The sequence below is a fragment of the Mus caroli genome, unplaced genomic scaffold, assembly GCF_978045245.1.
Source record: "Mus caroli unplaced genomic scaffold, Mus_caroli_1 scaffold_5, whole genome shotgun sequence".
In the NCBI taxonomy this organism is placed as follows: domain Eukaryota; kingdom Metazoa; phylum Chordata; class Mammalia; order Rodentia; family Muridae; genus Mus; species Mus caroli.
Window position 1 is genome coordinate 37720582 of NW_028227260.1, and position 24794 is coordinate 37745375.

Sequence of the window (24794 nt, forward strand, 5' to 3'; positions counted from 1 at the left end):
GAGAAACATGGGAGGAGTAATAATACCTTCTGGTCAGTTGAGGGTTTTTGTAAATAGGGTGATTTCATAGGACAGTTAGAACCTTAACAGCAATCTTCTCCCATTGCCAAATTTCTGTTTTAGCATCCATGAGGGCAATCCCAATGGAAATCCAAAGAGGAAAATGTTTCATGGACATGACTTAACATTGAAAAGCCATGAAGAGTGGGTTAGAAGGGACAAAGAAGGTCTATGGCATATTCCCCATAATTTTCTGACTCTGCTGCTGAAGTGAGCACTCCCCATAATTTTCTAACATTTTATCTCCAAAACCCCGTTCTAGGGGTTTTAAGATGAGCTTGTCCCTCTGCCGGCTACCAGAACAGTAATAGAAACATTTGCATTTACAATGTTATCTCGGAAGTTTAATGTTTTTCTGTAACATTATCTGTAATCTGAGGATATACCCAAGTTGGTTTCTGAGGGAAACCTAGATTAGCAAACTAAAGGAGTTGTTTTTTTTTTTTGCTTGTTTTTTTTTTTTTGTTTGTTTGTTTGTTTTCTGGCTGGATTTTAGTACCACTATGTTTGGATCCCTGCTTTCTCCTCAAAGTAAGACAGGCCAGCTGTGCTACTTTTCTCCACAGCTGCACCGTTCTTTCCTCAAGCCTGTTCTCCGCACTGCTGGCTAATATCAACTCCTGGCGTGCTTTTGGAGCCATATCAAGTCAAGCATGAGGCTGTAGCTCAAAGAAAACACAACGGTAATTGAGCAACACATCAGAAGCAGTTTAGAAAAGAAAATGAACCCTGGCTTCTAAGCTATGCATGGTGGTTTTCTATACTACCAAAATAGAACCGGAGTTCTGTAGCATCTGGCGTGGCAGCATGTATGTGGTCAGTACTTGGTACATGTTTTTCAGATAAATAGGAGAAAGGAACAGAAGGAAACATTATTTTTTTCCATTAAATTTTTTCTTTTAAAGCAGCAATTTCTGAGCAATAGTATGAGTAAAGGCAGTCTGTTGCTCCATCTTTAGAGAAGTTCCAAATATTAACATATATTTAACAGGTGATTAGTGACACCTGTTAAATTAGTCATTAGTCGTCTGGAAAACTCTCTGAATCATACTTCATTAAAGCCAGTTACAATACTCTTTGACTCTTCTTAGTCATACATGACATTCTCTAGGTATGTGGGATCACCTATTGGAGACTTGACCTGTATCCTTTCAGATTCCTCTGTCTTTTGCAAAAGTAATATTTTAAAGGACACATACAGGATAGTATTAGTATAATGTGCTTTCATCAACCACGTGTGTAGAACTCTGCTCTAGGGGTTTTAAGATGAGCTCGTCCCTCTGCTGGCCACCAGAGCAGTAATAGAAACATTTGCATTTACAATACCATTGAAAACAGATGCCTCTAATTTATTGTCCCACAAAAGTTGTTTTACAAGTGTCTCATCTCCCAAGAGGTACACAGGTAATAAAGCAAGTGAAATCAGCATTTTTATGCCGGGGCATAAATTGTTATTTGTTTTGGGTGAGTAGCCATTTACCAGGCTGTTTTACTGTTTGCAGCTTCTTGCTCACTGGTTCTTAAACTGCCTTACACAAATCCATTCATTAAGCCACTAAATGTCCCTACAAGATCACAGTAAGCGGTACTTAGTTTGTCAGATGGGCAAACTGATCTTTAAATGAGTTAACTATCCTGAGGTTTGAAGGGGTAGTGGCTATACCTTTGTGATTTTTCTTCTGTTGCTCACATCAGCAGATCCTTAGATAATAGTAGCTAATCTTTCCCAGTCTTAATATTTTCTATTTTTACCTGGAAGCCCCCCTCCCGAGAAGCCCGGAGGTAGATTGCAGCATTCTGATGCATATAAAATGGATGACAAAATTTTAAAAAGGCAGATTTAAAACCAATTAGGAGACGTGAGATAGAGATCACCAGCTTCCAGGGCGATAACTCAGTGCAATTAAACATTATGCTTACCTTGAAGCTTTTGAGAAGCCAAGCCAAAATGAAGTGCATCAGGTCATATAGTTTTTATCATTCAATAAAGCAAAGATATATATTTGACAGGAGATATATTTTTCTGTTTCTCAATTTTAGGAGAAGTGGCATAATGGACAGTGGCTAACAAGTGTTTACAGAAGATAGGAATATTCATTAAATAAATATATAATTCTTATAACAATCCCATAGAATACCATGACTATATTATTTAACTGTAATGTGAATGAAACATTATAATACATAATAGTGGTCATATTAAATAATATTAATTTCTTTGGACATCTATTTCTGTCTGGCTTTTCATGCAAAGTATCTGACTGAGTCTTCAGGATAGTCTTGTGAGGGAGATTTTTATCAAGTGCATTTATCAAGGCAAGGAAATCAAGGATTAGATGTGTCACAAAGTGACAGATTACAGGTTATCACTTGCCCTCATGACTTCATCTTTGGGGCTTTTTTTCTGTCCGCCATGTTACATGAATACTGGTGAAAGAATGTAGAACAGTTGTTCCCAACTGAGGGTGATTTGCAGTGTCTCCCTGGAGAGATTTTTAATTGTTGAACTTTGTGGTGGTCATCACTGACAACTAATGGGCAAAGGCCAAAAGACCCATTAAACATCTCATAATGCACAGGATGTACACAACAAAGAATTATGTGACCTAAAAATTCAATAGTACCAAGATTAAGAAGCACTACTCTAAGGGATGGCCAATTACATTTGCCTTTAGACGATTTCATTCACGATCGTATAACTCAAGCAAATTTTGGCAACTACTGAAACTCATTCAATTTAGCCTTGAGTTCTTTGGCTTAATATGGCAGCTTTTGTGCTAAAGATTTAAAGAACTTTTCATTATGTTTCACAACCAGATAATATAGGTTGAAAGCTAATATTTATCATAAAAATGGAACAGTCTGTAATAACATGCAGGCCGGTCATTGGTTCTCTCTTGCAGGATTATGAGTGCCTGTAGGCAGGGTCAATTTTTATTTCTAAATTATAAACTTTGAATCTATTTAAATTTTGGATTAGCATATATAGCAAACCATAGAATCTGTGCCATGAAGCTAGGAATGGTTAAAAAAAATCTTTAAATTATGAATTTCCAATTGGTCTTTTTGACCATGAAAAAATTATAGGATTTTCTTAAATACTTACATCCTGGTAGGTTGATTGGACCGAGCTATCTCTGTGACTTAATTTGGAGGAGCTGAGTAAACTGGCCTGTTGAGTGATTTGGATTTTAATGACTTGGATGCTCAGATATATTTTCTGGAATAATTATGTAACAAGGCAATGCATTACATCACCAGATTCCTCATTTTCTTAAAACAATGGCTTTCCAGTTACTTCTCCCTTGATCTTTCAGTTTTTATGTTTATGTCACCAAGCATCCAACATTTAGGTTGGTCATGTGCTAATTTTATAGGCTTCCTCTAGGACAAATGTGCAGAGTGACAGAGTATCATTGATCCATGGCATAGCTCTCACCATATGCAGTGAACTTTTTAATGTCTCTGAGAGGCAGTCCTGTGAATGTTCAAAGTTCAAAACATTGATTCATGTAGTTGTGGAGTTTTCAGAAATTTTGTTCTTGGTCACCAATAAACTAGAAGGCTAGAGCAGGGGATGGTATAATTTGAAAGCCTGAGAATTAGAAACCCAGTTGTAGAGATTCCAGTCTAAGCCTGGAAGCCTGAAAATGAGGAGTTCTGAATATGGGAGAATATTGATGTCCCAGTTCAAGGAGTAAGGATATTCAACCTTTTGCTTATTGTTCTTTTCAGGACGTCTTCAATGGATTGGATGAATCCTACCAACATTGGGGAAAGATACATGCTTTACTCAGTTCTTCAATCTAAATGCTAATCTCTTCAGCTAACACATTCAAAGACACATTCTGAAATAAGGGGTAACTAGCTACCTGGATCGCCCTTTGCCCAGTCAAATAGACACATAAAATTAGACCAAACCCATTTGTGCACCAATGATTTCCTCAGCTACAGCCAGTCATCCTTTTCTTTGAATTGGTCCCTCCGCCATTTTTACTCAAAACTGACAGGGGAGCCAGATGTGATATTTTAGGCTTGTAATACCAAGATGCAGGAGAAGCCTGAAGAAGGGACTTACCACAACTTCAAAGGCCAATGTTGACTCCATATCAAGGTCCTGGTCAACCTGTGGTACAGAATGAGACTCTAAGCAATCAAAGAAGCAGGAGACTGACCTGGTTTTCTTCAACCCTGATCATCCTTTTAATTTTAATCACACTACCTCAGTTTCTGCCATTTTTTGCTTTTTATAGTTGATGATTAGTAGATATCTCTAGAGAAACAATTTTAACCACTGACACTTCACAAACCCAGTTTGGTCTTAGATGTGCTGCAATTGTTTTGTTTTGTTTTGTTTTGTCATCAGTGTGACCTTGTGCAAGTTATTTAACGTCTAAAAAAAACTGTTGTCTCATGTATAAATAAGAATATTATTAGCATCTTTTCTTTATACAGCCAATATGACTTAGAAAGTTAATGTTGATTTCATAAAACAGTAACTCATGAACAGTAATTTCTCAGAAAACATTAACTATTTATATTTGACTTTAACTGTATAAGAATGGGGAAAAAGCCAAAATTGTGATATTCTTTAGAAATGTTTTTAGATTTCAATCTCCAGCCACCTTGCCTGCGGTGAAGCACTAAAAATAAGCAAATGAACATATTAGCTGTATCAGCATCCAATATTGAGAACTTCTTTTTATTGTTAAATTCTATTATCTTCTAACAGAAATGTCTCTTCTTCATGTTTCTACCCTTTTGGACAGTCTAGCCACTGCTGGCCTTCTTACAGAGCTGACATCATCCTGTCTAGGAAAGATTTTAAAAGCCAGATCTATCACAGTTGTAAATTAACATACTTTCTTCAACCCAGCAGCTCCACCTTCAAGGACCTAGAGGGCAACAGCCTGAAGGATAGTGGGCATGAGGAGAGTGACCAGACTGACAGTGAGCATGATGTCCAGAGGAGCCTGTACTGCGATACTGCTGTGAATGATGTCCTGAACACCAGTGTGACTTCCATGGGATCTCAGATGCCTGACCATGGTAAGGGCTGGACCATTTTAAGTTGAAACTATGTGTTCCAAGGAACCCAAGTCTTTCTAGATTCGTTGTTCTACTTTACTGCCTAGCATATGTTTTTAGTTTGTTCACCTGTTAGCAGCATCTAGAGAGTTTTGAGATGTACAACATCTACCTCCTTGTATAACGTTGGGGCATTTTATAAGTTGACTGCATCCTCATTCTCTTTAATAATATCTGCACTGTACACATAGGAAGTAAGCAGATGCTTTCTCACCAGGAATAAATGACTGTTTATGCTATAGTGCATGGATTCAGCTGATCAATTAAATTGCATAGGACATAGCTCCAATGAGACCAGAGAGGTGGGGTTTCTTTCTCTACTAGTCTGGTTAACTTACCCCAGAGACTGTTCTCTGCTTACAGATCATGTAGTCTTTTCTGAGGAAACAAAGCGCTAGACTTTACATTTTGCCCACAGGGTTGCTATTCCAAAGCCACAGAGCTACTGCAGAAGTCTATGTCACTGCTTACAGGGGAGGCTAAGATAATGTGACTGACTCAATGCAAACCCTTCCATTATTGTGAAACGAGTCTCAAAGCACATGTAAGGAGCCTCATCCTCATGTACGAAGAGAGTCTGTTTTTATGAACCCATATACAAGTACTTTTAGGAAGACATGCTCTTTAAAACTGTGCTAGGCAGAAACCAGGGTATTAAAACACTAGCAGAGTATAGCTGAGGCAGATTGTTCATATCGACTTGGGCACAAAATGTCATTTTCAATATTTTAACTGATGTAAACATGGTATGCAACCAGCCTGTCTTTTCCAATTAAGACATATGAATTCAATTTGGTGTTTAGGCTGAGTGAAGCTTCAGAATGCTTGGCTATGTCTTGAGAAAAGCTAGTCTCATGCTCAGCTGGAAGCCCTACTGCTAAAAGTCTTAAAGATGAGAAAACAAAATCTGGTGATTCCGTGCTGCTTTTCAGCTGTCTCATTTGACTGTAAACATCATTAAACTCTTTTGTTTTGGTTTCCTAAATGAATCCAAAAAATGCCCGATTCACAAAACAAAATGTTTTTCATGGAGAAAAATTAGCCAATGTAAATTCTATTAAATTGTCTAATCCATTCCTCCTCAGGAGATTCACGTGTCAAAGTCTGTAATATAGAGAGGTCACTTCCAATTGTACCCTGCTTCTTTCCTTAATTGGCGAGTGGTGACATCTGCAGAGATAATATACTTTCCGGGAAACCTTACTATATGACTGAGGATGAAAAAAAATTAAACATTTATATAGCTGAAACAGAGGCAATTTAATTCTCAGAGGATGCAGAGAGATATGTATCATTTTCTACTCATGTGTATCTCAAAGAAAGGCTTTCTTCATTTAGATCTGAAAGGTTTTCTCTTAGATGCTCTCTAAAATGAAATTACTTCAGGAAAGAAAATCGCCGTAATTGATTCTCACTTTATGCCTGGCTAGACCAACATCTGTTTTAATTTTTTGTCACATTTCTCTAGGAAAACAGTATCAGTGGGTTGCAGCTAGATGTTCTGAGTGTTTCTTACAAATGTAGATTGAATAATGGCAAGGATATGAGAAAATGAATGTGACAGCATCCAAAGACTCTCTTACATCAAAATTGATGATGTCACACACACCCATGCATGTAGTCACATTTTCCTTTGTTATAGCATTTTGGCAACATCTTTATTTTTTGTATATTTGGTTTACAAGCGGATAGTTTCATTTTTAGGCATTTTTATTAGATATTTTCTTCATTTACATTTCAAACACTATCCCAAAAGCCCCCTATACACTTTCCCCCACCCTGCTCCCCAACCCACACACTCCTGCTTCCTGGCCCTGGCATTCCCATGTACTGGGGCATATGATCTTTGCAAGAACAAGGGCCTCTCCTCCCAATGATAGCCAACTAGGCCATCCTCTGCTACCTATGCAGCAGAAGACACAGCTCTGGGGGTTACTGGTTAGTTCATATTATTGTTCCTCCTATAGGGTTGCAGACCCCTTTAGCTCCTTGGGTACTTTCTCTAGCTCCTTCATTAGGGGCATAATTTCATTTTTTTCTCTTTTTTATTGATTAGGTATTTTCTTCATTTACATTTCCAATGCTACCCCATAAGTCCCCCAAAACCTCGCCCCCACTCCCCTGCCCTCTCCTCACTCCCACTCTTGGCCCTGGCATTCCCCTGTACTGAGGCATATAAAGTTTGTAAGACCAATGGGCCTCTCTTTCCACTGATGGCCGACTAGGTCATCTTCTGATACATATGCAGCTAGAGACAGGAGCTCCCGGGGGTACTGGTTAGTTCATATTGTTGTTCCACCTATAGGGTTGCAGACCCCTTTAGCTCCTTGGGTACTTTCTCTAGCTCCTCCATTGGGGGCCCTGTGATCCATCCAATAGCTGACTGTGAGCATCCACTTATGTGTTTGCTAGGCCCCAGCATAGCCTCACAAGAGACAGCTATATCAGGGTCCTTTCAGCAAAATCTTGCTAGTGTATGCAATGGTGTCAGCGTTTGGAGGCTGATTATGGGGTGGATCCCCGGGTGGGTTAGTCTCTAGATGGTCCATCCTTTCGTCTCAGCTCCAAACTTTGTCTCTGTAACTCCTTCCATGGGTGTTTTGTTCCCAATTCTAAGAAGGAGCAAAGTGTCCACACTTTGGTCTTCGTTCTTCTTCAGTTTCATGTGTTTTGCAAATTGTATCTTGTATGTTGGGTATTCTAAGTTTCTGGGCTAATATCCACTTATCAGTGAGTACATATCATGTGAGTTCTTTTTAATTGTTCCAGCAATGGTTAAACTCTGAACCCAAACTTGAGCTGGTCCTTTTGAGTTTGAGTGACAAAAGAAAGTGTACTCTGGTTTAAATCTCAGTCTTTACCTTGTGATACCAACAACTACTTATGATTTTATAATAATACATAACTGTGTATTCTAAGCCAATCTCAGGCTTTCTGTAAGAACTGTGTCAACTGCTAACTTGGATTGATTATTAGTACTCAAAATAACGAGAGAAAAAAAAAAGCCTAAACCAAACCCCAAACCAAACAATGAAAGAAAAACAACAACAAGAAAACAATCAGTGATTCCAACCATTTACATTTTATAGTATTTATTGTCTCAAAACTCCATTCACATAAGTGTATATTATTTTATGCTAAGGCTCACTAGTTGAAACTCACTCACTAGGAGAATTTACCACATAATCCTGATCTTGAACTCTTCAGACAAAACTCTGAATCTGATACTTCTTTTTGTTTGTGAGAACCATTGTAACAACATACCAAATACAACCAACAAAGGATATAGTCTTATACCACTCTATTGGAGGAGTTTGGCTCATCTTAGATATCATAACTGTGGGTATTTATGACATTTCTACTTTCCACATTAGCACTATCCCTTTCTCTGTACATGTGGGAACATGCATTTGATAGGAAATCCCAGGAACGTCAAAATGAAAAGGATATTGATGTACCCATTATTTTTTCCCTTGAGCTGGCCGAAGTGGCTTCTTATATAATCTCATTGTATTGTCAGTATTTAAGATGGTGCGATTATATTTGGTCCACTCCTTTTAAGAGACACTGGAGCCCTAGGCTTCACTGAATTGCCTCAGATACCTTCAGTATTTGTTTTGATAACTTTGCTGTAGCATGTGAATGCTCACTGTGAATGACAAGGGGATTTTCTGTCTTGAGTTAAAGGCCCAATGTCTTAGTTTTCAGTAGCTTTTCTGTGAGAGTCCTCCTAGGCAGAGAAACTCTAGAATTCCTATGTCCAGTGAGAGAAGGAGACTATTTAAAAGACTTTCAAATTCAAAGGAGAAGACCCTGATATTTAGTCACTGGAGAGTTTGGATTGTATTTTGCTTACTTCAGAAAAACATATGTGTGATGTGGGTCAGAATGCCAGGGATGAAGACAGTCTCTGCTTTCTACATCACTCTAAACCATGGCATCTCTCTTAACAAGTTTGAAACCAGGTCAGTAGGTGGGTAAACTTGTTGAGCTTAATTCCCTGGTTGCCACAGAACTCCAGCTTTATTTGCCATCCATCATGCCCATAAATTAATATGGTTTCTCTAGACTTGTCCCCAGTGCTGTGGATCTTGTGACTTCCTGGAAAAGAAGATGTTCTTTAACATAAGCATCCTCTTGACACACTATATACAGTTTAGAATATTATCTCTCAATTGGTCTCAAAGCACCTTGAGAACAAATGTTACCAACATTTAGCAAGCCTCTTTTCTGACTTGGCTCCTAGAGTGATATAATGCTGAGCTTGGACATCACAATCACACCTCTTAACCAATGCACTCCTTATCTGATTTTATTCAGTAAGTTTACCATTTTCCTGAGAAGAATAGTGACTCCTTTAATGCCTAAAATTGGCAATAGGGTAGCAAGCAATGGCTGAGGTTCCTGATTTTGTTGCATAATTGAGGATATTAGCAGATTGAATCTCTCCTTAGCCAATTTTTCTCTGAGACGAGTAGTGCTGGCCTTAGTAGATCTCTTTCTTCCCTCTTACTTTTTTTATTTTTACTTCTGCAAAGCCATTTATGGTGATGTGGATATTGCATTATGCTTAAATGTATAATCTAGATATGAAATTAAAGTTTATGGGGATCATATCTTAGAACTGCACACTAGTTCCAAGTAATTTGTTTCAAATCACACTCAATTTACTTATGATTTTAATTATTGATTATAAATTCATCTACTGAAAAGCTGACTGTAATTGCTCTAATATGCACCTAATTTGGAGTTCACTCCAACACTGAGTTGGTTTCCTTCCCATACTAATTGGTATCAAATAGAAACAATACACAGAAACTTACAGTGATGGTTATCAGTGATGTTGATCTGCCTTTCTCATCTAAGAACATCCAATACCAGATAATCATTGCTTCATTTAGGGAAGAAGGTTTGTATTATTATTATTAGATATTTTCTTTATTTACATTTCAAATGTTATCCCCTTTCCTGATTTCCCCTCCGAAAACTCCCCTCCCCTACCCCTCCCTCTGCTTACCAACCCACCCACTCCCAATTCCTGTAGGGAAGAAGTTTTAACAGCAAAGTGTTAAGTTCTGCATTTTGTTTAACTTATTTTCAAAGCTCATCACCTAAATATTATTTAACGTATTTTCTGTGTAAGATATGGATCAGAATAACTTGGTGTGCACCTAATGTGACTGCTGCTACACCATCGCCATGAAAATGTCCCATAGTCTTCCTGCTATACATAGACTAGTGTCAACCACAAGTATATTAAGATGTTTATACTCAACACTCTACCAACAGTGTGGAATTTCATTTTCTCTATTCTTTTAATGAAATTAGGATTCAGTGACTGGACATCTTTCTTTTTCTCCTTATCTATCCCCCTGACTTACCTTTCACCTCACTAAATTTCCAAACACTCATTTCAATTAATCTCTTGGCAAAACAGGGAGTTCCCAGTGGAGGATATTTTGTGACATTGCAAAGCAGTATGCTGCTGGGCTCCAGAAATTGTATCTCTGACCAGATGTTCATAGAGTAATTGAAAATTCCATTTTATCAGAATAGCACTTGCTGTCAAAAAGTTTTATCTTTACTTCAACAAAGAGGTTGATTAGATCCCCCTGGACCTGAATTAGCATCTTTGAGGCTTGATATACTGTTTTGCAATTCATGTGGTTATTTCTTTCCTAGTTTTGCTCATATAGAAACTTTTAAAAATATCTTCATCTTATCACAAATATACACACTAAAATGTTTAATTACTTGAACAAAGAATCAGGTTTACAACGTTGTCCCAGGTGGTATAGTATTTTGATATTAAGTAGGCATAAGACATACACAAAACACACTAATTCTTCATTCAAAAAATTAAAAAATAATACATTTATTAATTTGTGTATACGTGTGTGGGTGTGTGTCTATCTGCCTCTCTCTCTCTCTCTCTCTCTCTGTGTGTGTGTGTGTGTGTGTGTATGTGTGTGTGAGAGGGGGGGGAGAGAGAGAGAGAGAGAGAGAGAGAGAGAGAGAGAGAGAGAGAGAGAGAGAGAAAGAGTGAGTTAAAGCAGTGACAAACATGTTTATGTCAGAGGACAACTTGGGGAAAATTGGTTCTCTTTTTCCACCATGTGGGTCCTGGAGGTTGAACTGTAAAAGCCTGTACTAACTGACCCATCTGCCACTCCTCATTCAACAATATTTTTGAGGGCTCATGTGTATGGCTCTGGAAAATGAATGTGTTAACTCTGACGTTACTGACCTGCTAAAATATCATGATTTTACTTTGCCTTATTTACGGTCTACTGAGATGACTCAATAATAAAATTATTAATATTATGCCAATACAAATACTAAGAAAGATATTACTTTATAAAAATATCTCATGATGTAATCTGCACAACAATATCAGAAACATTTTAAAAAATACTTGTTCTGAGGTTGAATTTCCTATTCATCTTATATTTCACCATAGGATGATAGGTTCCTTACCTTGCTGGTTTATGGCTATTCAATGCCTACTTCAACTTTTTTTCTGATGCCCAGAAATATTTATTTTTCTCTGTGTTAAAAAGTTATTTTTAACTTTGAAGCTAGGGAGAGAGGTGAAAGTTGGAGGTTATCTTTTTGTCAACTACACTGTTGTATTAGATAATAAGATTTCTATGAAGCATTATTTATATTTTATTAAGACAGTTATTGATTTCCATAGAAAGTTGCTGTAACTAGTGAAATATCATTGACATTAGCAGTTATTCACTTTTTTGCAGTTATTCATCAGTTTTTCTTCATGTAAGACATTTGGAGTAAAACCAGCTGATTATCTTTTTTCACAAAGGGAAGTACACCCCCCCATGTGTGTCTGTGTGTGTGTGTGTGTGTGTGTTACACACAGTGTTTTTGTAATCCATTTGGAAGTTTTAGTTGTTTCATACTCAAGGTCATTTGCATTTGCAAATTTACTATTAATACCACTTAAGATAAAAGATTCCTTATTCATCCAGAGAATGCCATGCACTATCTTGATTAGATTATCCTATGAATTTCAATGTTTATAAGCACTGGAAGAGAGAGGAGGGAGCACAATGAACAATTTAGAGTTTGAGTCTGTAGGAGTTTATGAACCAGTAGCATAAATGGTCCAGTATGGAATAGATGGCCATATGATCAGTGAATAAATCAATTAAGATTATTTGAACTGGAAAGCAAAATGCATTTTAAAAGATACTTTGGTGAAATGGGATCCCATTGGAAAAATAGCAGGAAGCCCAAGATTGTATGCTAGATAAAATTATGCTCTTTTTGGGTGATTTGCTAGGTGAATCTTTTCCAGATGTTGCATGCAAAAAGTAAGTTCTGTAGGCTAGGATTAATAGATATACTGCCATTAGGGTAGCAGGTAAAAGCTAAGTCAAAATGATGGCTTCTTAATTTTTTCTACTCTTGACTTATTTCTCCTGTAAAAATGTTTAAAGGACTTGAAGTAAATATGTGTACCAAATACGTATATAAGTAAATCATTTCCTAATAAGAAATCATAGCGAAATTTATTTTAAAAATATATCTTTGTATATACATACTTTTACCATTTATTAAATGTTGAAGAATATTTGCATATGAATAATGTGAGTTTACTTATTTATTTTTACATAAAGTGTTAAATACTGGGTAGATATTTTATACTGCTGGACATAGAAACTTAATTTTTAAAAATTTAGTTTACAAATACTATGATTTTTATAACCATCAATGAAGAGAACACTGCTTTGTATAAAAGCACAGCACAAAATGGCAAAAGTATCAGAATTCTTCAGTATCATGTTCTAATCCCAAGCCAGAATTCTTTTATATTTTTTTAAATGAAACTTAACTCAGAATCTCAAACATAACATTTTAAAAATAAGGTATTCCAAGACAATATAATTAAAAATATACTAATTTAATATTCACAGAGGAATTATGGGAGAAAAATAATAAAAGCATTTGTTTTGTGTGATAAAGTCCTGTTGTTTTCTATAACAACAGCACAATAAACATGGAATTTTCTACCATTCAGTATTCTGACCAAGGCTTCAGGTAGTGTTAGTTGGTGGTGTGTGGTGCCATGGTATGCACAATGCAAAGTACACATCTTGTGTTGTAAGAATCAGAGCTGCAATACTATTGCAGGATTCAACATGAACTAGCATTGCCCTAAACACCTCAGATTGGCATGCCTCTGATTCAACTTAATTTGTGGTTGCTGTATGTCCAGAGGTATTTAACTGGTGTCATTTTTTCTACAGTCACCACATTCAGTTATATGATTCTATATGGGATTGTGACCCATAGCCTAAGAGGCTGTATTATTGACTGCTTCACATACTTCAAAGATGCTCTAAAATAGGATGATCATTATCCTTTTGAAAACTCTCCTTTTATTTAAACTTATTTCTGTCTACAGTCATAAAACTATGAACCATTATCACTCATCAGGACAGAGAAGCGTGAGTCTAAACACAGTGTTTAAATATTTGTATTTTTTGATTCTTTCTCCTTTAATACATTTACTATGAAATAAATATGGGGAATTAAGTATGCTAACAGTTTAAGATGCAATTTAAAGAATATCAGAATTATACAGCATCTTTTAGTATGTGGGCACTTGCAAGTTGGCTTTTCTTTTGCCATACCTGTTTTTCAGTCATCAAGAATTAGTTTTTCCCCTGGTGTTTTCAATCACTGTCTTCACCATGTGTCTAGTACACATCGAGCCAGGGAAAGCCTACTTGATATAGCCACACTGAAAAGGTACATTTTCTACAAGGAAATATTTTCACTTTTTCTTCATGTAAGACTTCACAATAAATCTCCAGCTTAGAAAAAAAAAGTAAGCACCAAATACCAGGTCAGATAATGTTTAAGTTGGCCTCTGGGGCAATGAGAAATGTTGCTTGTTAAGGTACTATCAACAGGCTCTTACAGAGATGTTTTCAGAGGTCCTAAATAGTCGAGAAGTTGGTCATACATGACCTTCTAAAACTCAAGGTGGGTGGAAATGACACTTTTTTTTGTAACTTGGAAGAATAGTATCTCAAAAAACAATTATTCTGCTAAGTGAATAGAATATAAAATTGTTCTTCACAGTGAGGGGCCGGGAAGATGACTCAGCAGGCAAGAACACTGGGTTCAAGCATGGTGGCCTAAGTTTAAATCATCAGAACCTATTTAACAATTTGAGTATGACTTCCCAAACCTGTAGCACTGTCAGTGGTGGAAGGTTGCAGAAACTCAGAAAATGGTTGAAGCTTACTGGCTACCAGCCAAACTCAAGATTTACCTGGAGACCCGTCTCAAGGGAACAAGGCACAGAACACCTGAAATCCTTCTCTTGTCTCTGTGCTTTTATGCACATGTACACACACATCCGTTCTCACACATGTGTGCAATACACCCCCAAGAGAGAGAAATTAAATAAATAAAAAAGAAGATTGCTAATGAAATGGTCTCTAGAGTTATCAAGCATATCTTTTGAGGATAGCCACTTATGTGTAGGTGACAAATTCAAAAGGACATTGTGGGAGATTTAAGGTTTTGTGATGAACTCTGGACATCATATAGAAATAGGCAGGTAAGAAATCTACTGTGTGCTTAGAGGTGTGTTCAAGCTGGCCTGTAGCAGAGGTGACTTGAAAGGCACTGGATCCACGAGGTGCTAAAGGAGTTTATCAGAAATCGAACTCTGAATTCACACTGCCACATTGAAAAGGCTTTAAGAGAGACTGTCTCTTAAGGGTTCCTATAATCAGAAACAATACTTCTATTTTGTTACCCTTCACAAGGTTTGGTAATAGGCAGGCTGCTAAATAAAAAAAAATATAATAGACATGATTTAATTGTAAGTTTTGTTGTTTTTAATCTAAGTAATACCCACTTCAAAGCAAATGAGACTACTTGGATTCCTGTCTCAACTTAACTGGAGAAATTTCCACCTGGTTGAAGTTAGAGCCCCATAGATAGTTTATGGGCTCTTAGTCCAACTGGATAAGCCCTAGTGGCCTTCTGAACTGTGGCCTAGAATCTAGTCTCCAAGTCTTGCGGGAGTATAATTGAAATCTGGTTTGACTGAAAAGATAATTTATAATGCTGTTTCTTTTAAGTGAAAATCTGTAAGCATACGTTGCTCTAATTACCTGGGAAAACTTGGTAGCCCTAATTGATTATAGCAAGGCAGCTTCCCAGGCATTAGTTTGCAAATTCTAATTCTGTGCCAGAAATCTACTTTCCAACTTCTCTGTGGCCATTCTCTCAATCTCTATATTTCTCTTCCCTTCAATAGATGTTGGATGACTAGCTTTCTCTGCTCTTCAGTCTGTAAAATTACCAACCTGTGTGAACAACAGAATCTTTCCATTTTAATACATGGGAAAGAGGGAGAAGGGGAGAGATGTAGGTTCCAAGATATTTAGACTGGTCAAACTGTTCCAAGCCATCACCACCTGCTGTTTTTAATCATTAATGAGGCTGTCAGTTAGCTTTAATCTGGGAGATGAACCAAAAGAATGGTTTTGATTTTAATTTAATTTAAAAATGAGCTTATTGAAACAAAAAAAAATGCCTCCAGCTTCTAAGAGTCAGGTCATACCCTGGTGATAAACCAAGGTGAACTAGTGATAGAAAGAGAACTATTACTGATATGCAAAAGTAAATTATTTTAAACTCAGGCAACTTTTGTTATTGCCATGACTAGCCAGAAAATTTAGTTCTTTTAATTCGAGCATTGATTGCATCCCACAGACATGCTGCATATAAATATCTGTTCCATTTTTTCTTTCTGGGAGAAAAACTGATGTACAAAACAGTTGAACAGCTGTATTAATGTCAGAATACAAATTGATGACAAAGTCCAGAGTGCAGCACAAAGTACAAATTATTTCTCTGGACTCAATGCTCATCAAACTCTTGGTACATTTCAAAACAGTTGTGTGATTATCTATGAGTTTTTGTATACTGTGTGGTTTTGCTTAGTGGCAAAATGAGAACTCAGAAATACAATGCCTAAGCACCAAGTAGATTTCAGAGACCTATATCCAGGCCTTTGTGAGGACTGTCAGTGTAGACAGTTTCATCATACCTGTCTTGAGTTTCAACAAACACTTTCAAATTTATGATTTACGTAACCTAAAGTTTAATGGAAAGAAAACCTTCCACTTGATTTTTTTTTTAATTGTAGAAAACATTACCAGTGGGCCCTAGTTAACTCCAGGGTAGTTGCATCAAATCATACTAGTCTGCTAACACAGCAAGTAAGCACTTTCTGAACTCAGCTGCTTATCACTCTATTCAGCTAATGAGTCTGGAAACAGCCTGAACTACCAGAGCAGGCACCAAGAAACCAACACTTCAAAATCATCATCTCCTATTTATCTTTTGGTGTGTCCTTTGTGATGCCAAGTAGTAACTCTTAAAATTGTCTGTCCAGACTTTTAAAAAGAAACACAGTTTCCTCTAAGGATTGTGTTAGTATACTGTTTCCCATTATGAAGGATAATGACTGGCCAGTTGAGTAACATTTGAGTGATTGATATGTATTTTTCTGGCAAGTGAAATGCCAGAAAAGTTCTGTAGTCATATAATTTACAATGTTTTCCAGATTATGATAGTATGGAAGTGGACCACGATTGTTTGCACCATGTCTGCATCTTATATCCACACATGTATCTGTTGATGGTCTGCAAGTCCTATCACCATGCTGTAGCTGCAGCAAGCTTGCTAGAGTCTGTCTACCGAGTGTTTTGGACTGAATTTTGAGTAAAGTTAAAATTCTGTTTTGCTTCCTGTGTGATAATGAGTCAAAGATCAGTGTTGTAGTTTTGGAAGGAGGAAACATCTTCAAACAAGTGCTCCTTAACTTAAAATGATAGGTTGTCAGGTGGTCCAGCCCACTATTGAAAATGCTGCATTTCCATAAAGTAGATTGGGGAACAGTATTATTATTATTATTATTATTATTTTTTTTTTTTTTTTGGTTTTTCGAAACAGGGTTTCTCTGTGTAGCCCTGGCTGTCTTGGAACTCACTATGTAGACCAGGATGGCCTCGAACTCAGAAATCTGCCTGCCTCTGCCTCCCAAGTGCTAGGATTAAAGACGTGTGCCACCACACCCTGTTGAGGAACAGTATTCTTTATCCCTGTTAGTTCCCCATTCCACTCTCTGTTTGTTAAGCCAAACACTTGGGAATAACTTTCTCATTAAAGAAATATCATTGTGAGCACTTGAAGTGCGTTGTACCCTGTCCTTTTGCTTATCCTCTAGCAACTTGTAGTGTTTTTTTCTTTTGTATTCTAAGAATTATCTAAAATAAATGATTTACAGTTCCTGTGGGACTGAATCTCTAGGTAAGAAATTAGCTGTCTATTAAATGAGATTTACAAAGTTAGAGAGTATCTTACATAATTTGGAAAAGCAGAACATTTTTGAAGGGAACAATATTAATCAACATCTAGGATCCTTTAGAGCTTAAAATTCTCATACCAGAAATTCAGCTATGGAACCAGATGCTGAACCTGCAGCATTATTGAGTTGTTCTGGCATCCTAAATTTCCATTGTCATTAATATAGAAGGATCGAAACATTGGAATCTTGGAATCCTTGTGATATGCAATGGACACTATATTATTTATCCTTTACAGCAATTCTAAGTGGTAAACAAGCATAGAATTAAAAACAAAAATCCATAGAATTAAAAACAAAATTCCAAAGAATGAAAGCCATTTGAACTGAGGAATAAAGCCAGACTCTCAGTGGACTGAGAATTGTACAGAAAATTAGAATGAGGTGATGAGAGAGCAATGACATAAGCTCCACATATCTGTGGTTGAAACTAAGATAGGCAGGGATATAATGAGATATAATCAAGACATCCTTTCATATGCCTGATGTAAGTAACCCTTATAGGTAAGCCTGGGAATTCTGCTTCTCATTGGAGTCTTCTAGGTACACAGTACCTTATAAATATAGGGTGTAGCCATTATGAGCTGGCTCTAATGAAATACAAATACTTTAATACTACTCCGTAATACTCAAGATCAACATTGCCAGTCTTGCCACACAGCATAGGGAAAAAGAACACAGACTTTGGAACAGGACAAGTCTAAGTCCCATGTTAACCTTTGATAATTGATGACTGAGGACCTCAGTTTAGTCACTCATTTTTTTCTCATTTGCAAAATGAATGACAGAAATTACTTGTCAAGGTAGTTATGAGATGATTCACTGTCTATTTTCTGCCAAATAGTAAGTACCCAAAGCATAAACAGGAGATTGAGTCAGTGACCTAGCCTTTCCTTTCTGTTTGATCTCAGCATCCCTATTATCCAAAACTCCTTATCTGTGATCCTTTGAAAGGAGGCCAAGGCATTGCATTTCATGATGATAGTTCAAATTTCAGGCACCCCACTGGAGAACAGTGAATATATGTCTTAAAATTCGTATTAAGTTGTAAATGAATTTTATTAGATATTGTTCCAAACGAGATTACGGAGAGATGCAGGGAGGATGACTTTCTAGATACTGAATACAGTCTTAGAGGATGGGAAATGCATAGAAAAGGGAGCCCAAGCAACCTCATAAGTTTGCTTAGAGCTATCAGTGTCCTAAAGAACACTTGATAGTTGTTATTTGATTTACTTACTATGAAATGTGTAGATGTTTGAAAGCTCCATCCCCTATCATTTTTGTGAGTCATCCCTCTTGTGATATAAAGAGATTATAAGATATCCATGAATGATATGAAGTGAAGTTTGGGCTAATGTAAATAAAAATTAAAATAAAAATACATAGATTCTGGAACCCTTGTGAGGTAAGCAAATCTCTGTTTTGTTTTGTTTTGATTTTTTTGGTAGTGGTGATTCTACTTAGCCTTCCCTAGGTCAAACAATGCACAGCTCAATCCCTAGGATCATCTGTATTACTCTTGCCACATTGCTTTTAAGAAAAGGCTGATAAGTGGCAGATATCGCTGTGATTCTGCTATTATTGCTGTTCGTATATCATGGTCAGATTTTCACACACAAAAAAAACGAAATAAAAAGAAAATACATTTTTCATTTCTAGTTTTTCTCTAAAAAGTCACCCTACAAATAAAGAATATAAAGAATCCCTTCTGTTCTTTTTCTATTCTGCGAATGCACTGAAAATGCCCAGCTCCTACCTGAAAGGTCATATCTTCTTGCCATATGAATGAGCTCACAGCAGGTCTATGGGGATACTGTCATCTGAGAAATGATAGGGATTTATGTTTCTCTGGATTTTTTTGCCCCTTTATGTAGTGCAAAAAAAAAAAAGTGAATTTGTTAATGATTGAAAAAAGAAAACCTTCAACCACAGGCTCTTAAAATCTTAGGGGAGAGCCACTCATATCAATGAAACGATAAATGAAAAAATAATTCTACCTTTGCTTTTCTTAGAGTTGCTTGTCATGTATTACTTTCAGTTAGCTGGCTCAAACTTACTGGTTCCAAGCTACTGAATCTAGCTAGCAGGCTGCAGTTTTGCAGCATGAAGTATTTTGGCCTGTGAAGGACCTTATGATGTATTTTCATTTCTCAATATGCAAATGGAAGGAGGGACAAAAGAGAACTGTGTACAATTAAGGATATGCACAAAGAAAATTAAAATGCAGGGGTCAGCACCATGGTTTTTAAAAAGGCTGATTCATTGTGAAAATCAAGTTCCTTTCATAATTTGACATCCCCTAACAAATGTAGCTGAAAGTCCATAACTTCTCTAGACTTAAAAATCTAAATCTATATGCTATATGGACAATATTAAAAAATAGTCCTTGAAATAATTTTATAGCATGTGACTCAGTGGGAGCAAGGACTTGAAAACACTATAGCATTTGTTTACCATGCTGCCTTAAATGGCCTCTCAAACTTTCAGCTTATATGTTGGTAAGGTGGGGCGATGAGCAGGATGGGTAGGATCAGTAACCATGGTGACCTTTATATGTATCTCACCTCTTGTTGGTCCACTATAATTGTGAATCAGATTGCTAGGTTGTCTCCCCTCACCCCCTTGTGCCCTTCCCTTTCATGTCCTGTGGGCCTGAGTACTTTCATCTCAGTGTGATCTCATTTACCAAGGAGGGCACTGGTCGACCTAAGAGTCAGGGGTTCAGGTTCTCATTACATTCCCACAGATTAATAGCTGTGTAACTATAAACATATTATTTGTCTGCATGGATTTCACATCTGTATAATGTAGGGTATTGGTAGAATTTGCCAGGGAGCTAGGTGGTGAAAATTGGATGAGATGGTAGTGTATGGTGAACATTTAACACAATACCTATTCTTTAATAGATACCCAAAACAGAATTGCCAAAATAATCCTAATGAGTCATTCCTCTTATCCATGTCTACTTCCCACTTTATAATATGGGCAAAATAGAAGTGCTATGAGTAGCTTTGTTTGACTAGCAGACTGTGCTGATTTTTCTTTACCTGATCCTTTCTTTCAGTACCTATGTGCATGAGTTTTTTTCCACGCTAATTCATGGCTTGCCTGTGTTTTTCTAATGCATGAAAAGAGAGGGGGTTGATAATTGTTAAAGCTCTTCCACTGCTGAGCTTTCTTTTATCTGATTTTGGGTTCAGGGCACAACCTTTTCAGATTCCTGAGCACATAGCCATTTGCCAGTGGGTCTGTAATGAGTGCCATATTCAAGTTAACAGATGGTATGGTGTGCTTGCTTTGAGGGGTAATTGTTCTTTCATCTTAATTTCCTCCCTTTGGCATTCATTTGTTGGAAGCAGCTCAATGGCAATGTCATAAAGCTTGGGGTAAAAATCAAACTGAAGTAGCAGGCTACTTGTCTATCAAAAAAATACAGTTAAACTAAAAACTACCGAAGGTCTACCAAAGTGGAGGCTTTTAACCCTGGTATTAGGGAGCAAATAAGTCTTAAGGGTACAATGGACTTAATTGTCAGTTCATTCCCTCCTTCCTAGTTGTTAACTGCTTCTGTTTTCCTTAAAGATTAAGACAACTCCTGCTTGCCTAGCAGGTCTCACCTCTTACAGTTCATCTGTTCTTCTGACACTAATACTCCAAGCCTTTTCTTCTATGGGGCCACTGCTGTTTTAACTGAAGTCTTTCCCTCCCCTCTCCTTTGCACTTTTACCTTGACATTTCTTGTTTAGATATTCCTCCAAGCATCCTATCCATAGATTAGCTTTGTTCTATGTTCTTTCCTTTGAAGAACAACTCCATATACTTTACTTTGATAGGAAACAGAGATACAGTCAATGAGATTGAAATTTTATGCTCATTTTTTTTCTGATTTAGTTATACTTTATCCTTTATTGAACATTTTTGTGGCTTTCTTCAGATGATAGAGTTCGCTTCTTTACTACTGCTTCCAGTTTCCCACATAGGTCAAAGGTGTTCCCAAATGAGCAAGTATTCATCAATCCATTCTCTAAGCACTACTCAACAACATAAGTCATCTATCAAGGTTCATTCCCCAGGGAAGTTCTCATTCATACCCTTATTCTACATATGCTAGTTGTGAAATGATTTACTGGAAGAAAGAACACAGATTAAAAGAAAGTTTCTGCTTCCTACATATGTGACTCCAGGGTCACAAAGGCTTCCTACATATGTGACTCCAGGGTCACAAAGGCTTCTCAAAGGCTACTGGATTGGCAGGAAGTTTTCATCTTTGGTACAAAGGACTGCCTCCTCCAGTTTGGAAGACATTTTGCTTCAGGAAAATACAGCAGAACTTTACTGATGCCAGAAAGATCAGGGCAGAAGAACTGTTGCCATGAAATGAAGGAAAGAATGGGTGTGCTTTAAGTATCCCAAGGGGCATGATTGATAGGACAAGGCATATCTACAGCTTTAGCATTTGTATAGTTCCTGGCCTTTCACTTTCTTATATTTTATGTTGATTTGGCCTGCTGTGTTATCTGTGTCTCTGGCAATCTGATTTTCCACAGTATGCCAGTTGAATCACAGCTTGTATCTTCTTGCTTTCCTACTCTAGCTTTGCTGGTTTCTTGCTCCCTTTGCTATATACCGACCCTGACTCCTGCCAAATGTCTGATAAAATCAGTCTTTAGTTCCTGTTTCTCCTTGTTTCCTCTGATTTGGACTCTTTTTTTTTTTTTTTGGTTGGGTTTTCTTTCTTTCTTTCTTTCTTTCTTTCTTTCTTTCTTTCTTTCTTTCTTTCTTTCTTTCTTTCTTTCTTTCCTTCCTTCCCTCCTTCTCTCCCTCTCTCTCTCTTTCTTTTTGGCTTATTAGAGTACATGTTTCCTGAGGAACAGTCATTCTAGATTTGCTTTTGTTGATAAAGGTTCTTGTTCTATAGCTCAGGATGATTTTGTATCAGCCTACTTTAAGCAATGAATACTGGCATGGGCTGCCATGCTGGGCCTTATTTGTGTGTGATAGTGTATATATTGTTAACTACAAAATGACTATTTCTCAATGATAGTGTAAAATTACTTTTTCACATTGTTAATATATACAACAGTCATCTTGAATTTGTAAATTGTCATTGTTGCATTCTTCCTCCTTCTATTTGTGGTTTTTTTTTTTTTTTGATTTTTGATTGCTTGTTTTTTATTTTTTGTTTTGTTTTGCTTTTTTGCTGCTATTGTAGTTGTGGAGATGGTGGTAAAGTCCAGTTCAAGCACATATTTTGTAATGCAGGATCTGCACTAAGTCCCTATATGATCTCCAGCACCTACCTTTCTCTCTTTGAGCGCCCCCATTCTTTATGTATATTACAGGGTCCAGACTGCAGTGATTTAAAGGGGCTCACTGTTGCTAATGTTCTATTTAGCATATAATAGTTTATTTAGCACTAAAACATTATTGGAGGACTCTAAGGCTGAGCTTTTGTCTGTTTCTAAAGAAGACAACGTGTCAGGAAGTCTGACTCTTAGTTCTGAGGCTTTAGTATATAAAAATCCTTCCATTATATTGTGAGGGACATGGCGTAAAAATTGGTCAGTTTAAGTTGTGTTAAACATTGTGAGATTCTTGCTCCTCTTTGGCTTTTGTTTGCATGTGTTTAGCTGTCAAATGTGTGTATTTTTGTAAAAGTGGTCCTCTTTCTTCTATACATTCCAATTCATGTTCTCATCTTCCTTCACCATTTCTGAATAGTTCGCAATTTTCAACTTAATTAGGTCTTTCCCCTAAGTGAAGAGCGCAGCTGTTTCCCCTCTGATGCTTTGGCAGCTGCCTTTGCCTTTTTCAAAATGGAATGATTAGCTTTTGCCTTTGATTTCTTAACTGGCCATTGGTTCAGGACTCCTAGCCCATTTCCTGGATGTTAGACCTATCAAAATTCCATGGCCAGAGTTGCTCCAATTTACTTTGGGGGTCTTGCACTCTTCTGGGTACTTAATACGTATGGTATCTGGGCTTTATCAATCTTTCAGAACTGCGTTTATGTTACTATTCCTAGTGATTATATTGTTTAGCCTTTTGAGAAAATGATCTATGTGGATAACTTATCCTAGTGGAGAAATAGAGGGTAAAACATCATAAATATATTTTGTCCTTGAATTAAGATGACCTCATTTGTCATAGGCTCTCTACTTTGATTTTAAAGGGCACTCTTGCCTATCCATCTTTTTGTTTTAGTTATATGTATCACTATTTAAGTAAGTGATTTCATTGGTGGCACATGCCTTTAATCCTAGCACTTGGGAGGCAGCGGCAGGCGGATTTCTGAGTTTGAGGCCAGCCTGGTCTACAAAGTGAGTTCCAGGACAGCCAGGGCTACACAGAGAAACCCTGTCTCGAAAACCAAAAACATAAAACAAACAAACAAACAAACAAAAAACAAAAAACAAAAAAGGATAGTGATTGCTCTTTTTCGATAGGTGTTTTGACTTTAGCTATCTTACTGGTCTTTAATTTATGATTTCACTTTCATTATTGGGATTTCCGCTTATCATGCCTTTCTCTTGCATTCAGAATATAGCGCCAACTTTCCCGTTCCTTCCCTCCTCCCTTCTCACAGTATGTTCTGGGCTAATCAACAGGAAATCTTTCTGTATTTCCAACTTAGTACTGCCTTTCCAAGCGCTTGTGCTGCAGCCTCTTTTGTTTGCCTGTCCCAAGTGCCTCATTCAATTTAATTCTGCATACTTAGTATATTAGGCATTTTGTCCATATTTCCTGTCTGAAGTGTAGTTTTTGAATTTGAGCACATTCTTCGTGTATGTGTTTCCCTCCCTTAAATGATGAGATCTGTAACAAAGATATTAGCTCTGTGCTCAGGAAGAAAAGAAAGCACAAGCGAAAGAGCATCGCTTGTGGTCTCTGGGGGATGCAAGGCCCAGCATTTGAAACAGTTGTGTGCACAGTGTAACTGTATCTGTCCGCCTGCATTATGACTTCATTTGGCAACTCAAGCATCAAATACTGTTTGTGCTGTTTAAGTTTTCACAGTTCCTCCTACCACTAGCCCTTCTACTCAGAGCCCACCCTGTGTTCATCTCCTTTACTTGCTTCTTTCCTATTAGCCACATAAAAACTTATTGTTTAATGTTCTGTTTCCAGGGACTTGTTAAACAAACTGCTCTTGCCTTTCCAAGTAACACTTGCATCGTAATGTGAATACAACCCAAACAAATAACCTGGGAGGCATTTGGGTCAT

The 24794-nt window shown here is 37.1% G+C and overlaps 1 protein-coding gene across 1 annotated transcript in view; it reads left to right on the forward strand.

Moving 5' to 3' along the window:
• The window catches only part of Pcdh19 (protocadherin 19), a 100639-nt gene that overhangs the window by 58401 nt on the left and 17444 nt on the right, over positions 1–24794 (forward strand). Inside the window, exon 5 of the mRNA XM_021153647.2 lies at positions 4937–5109. Within this exon, the coding sequence (XP_021009306.1) occupies positions 4937–5109 (173 nt within the window). The remainder of the gene's footprint in view (positions 1–4936; positions 5110–24794) is intronic.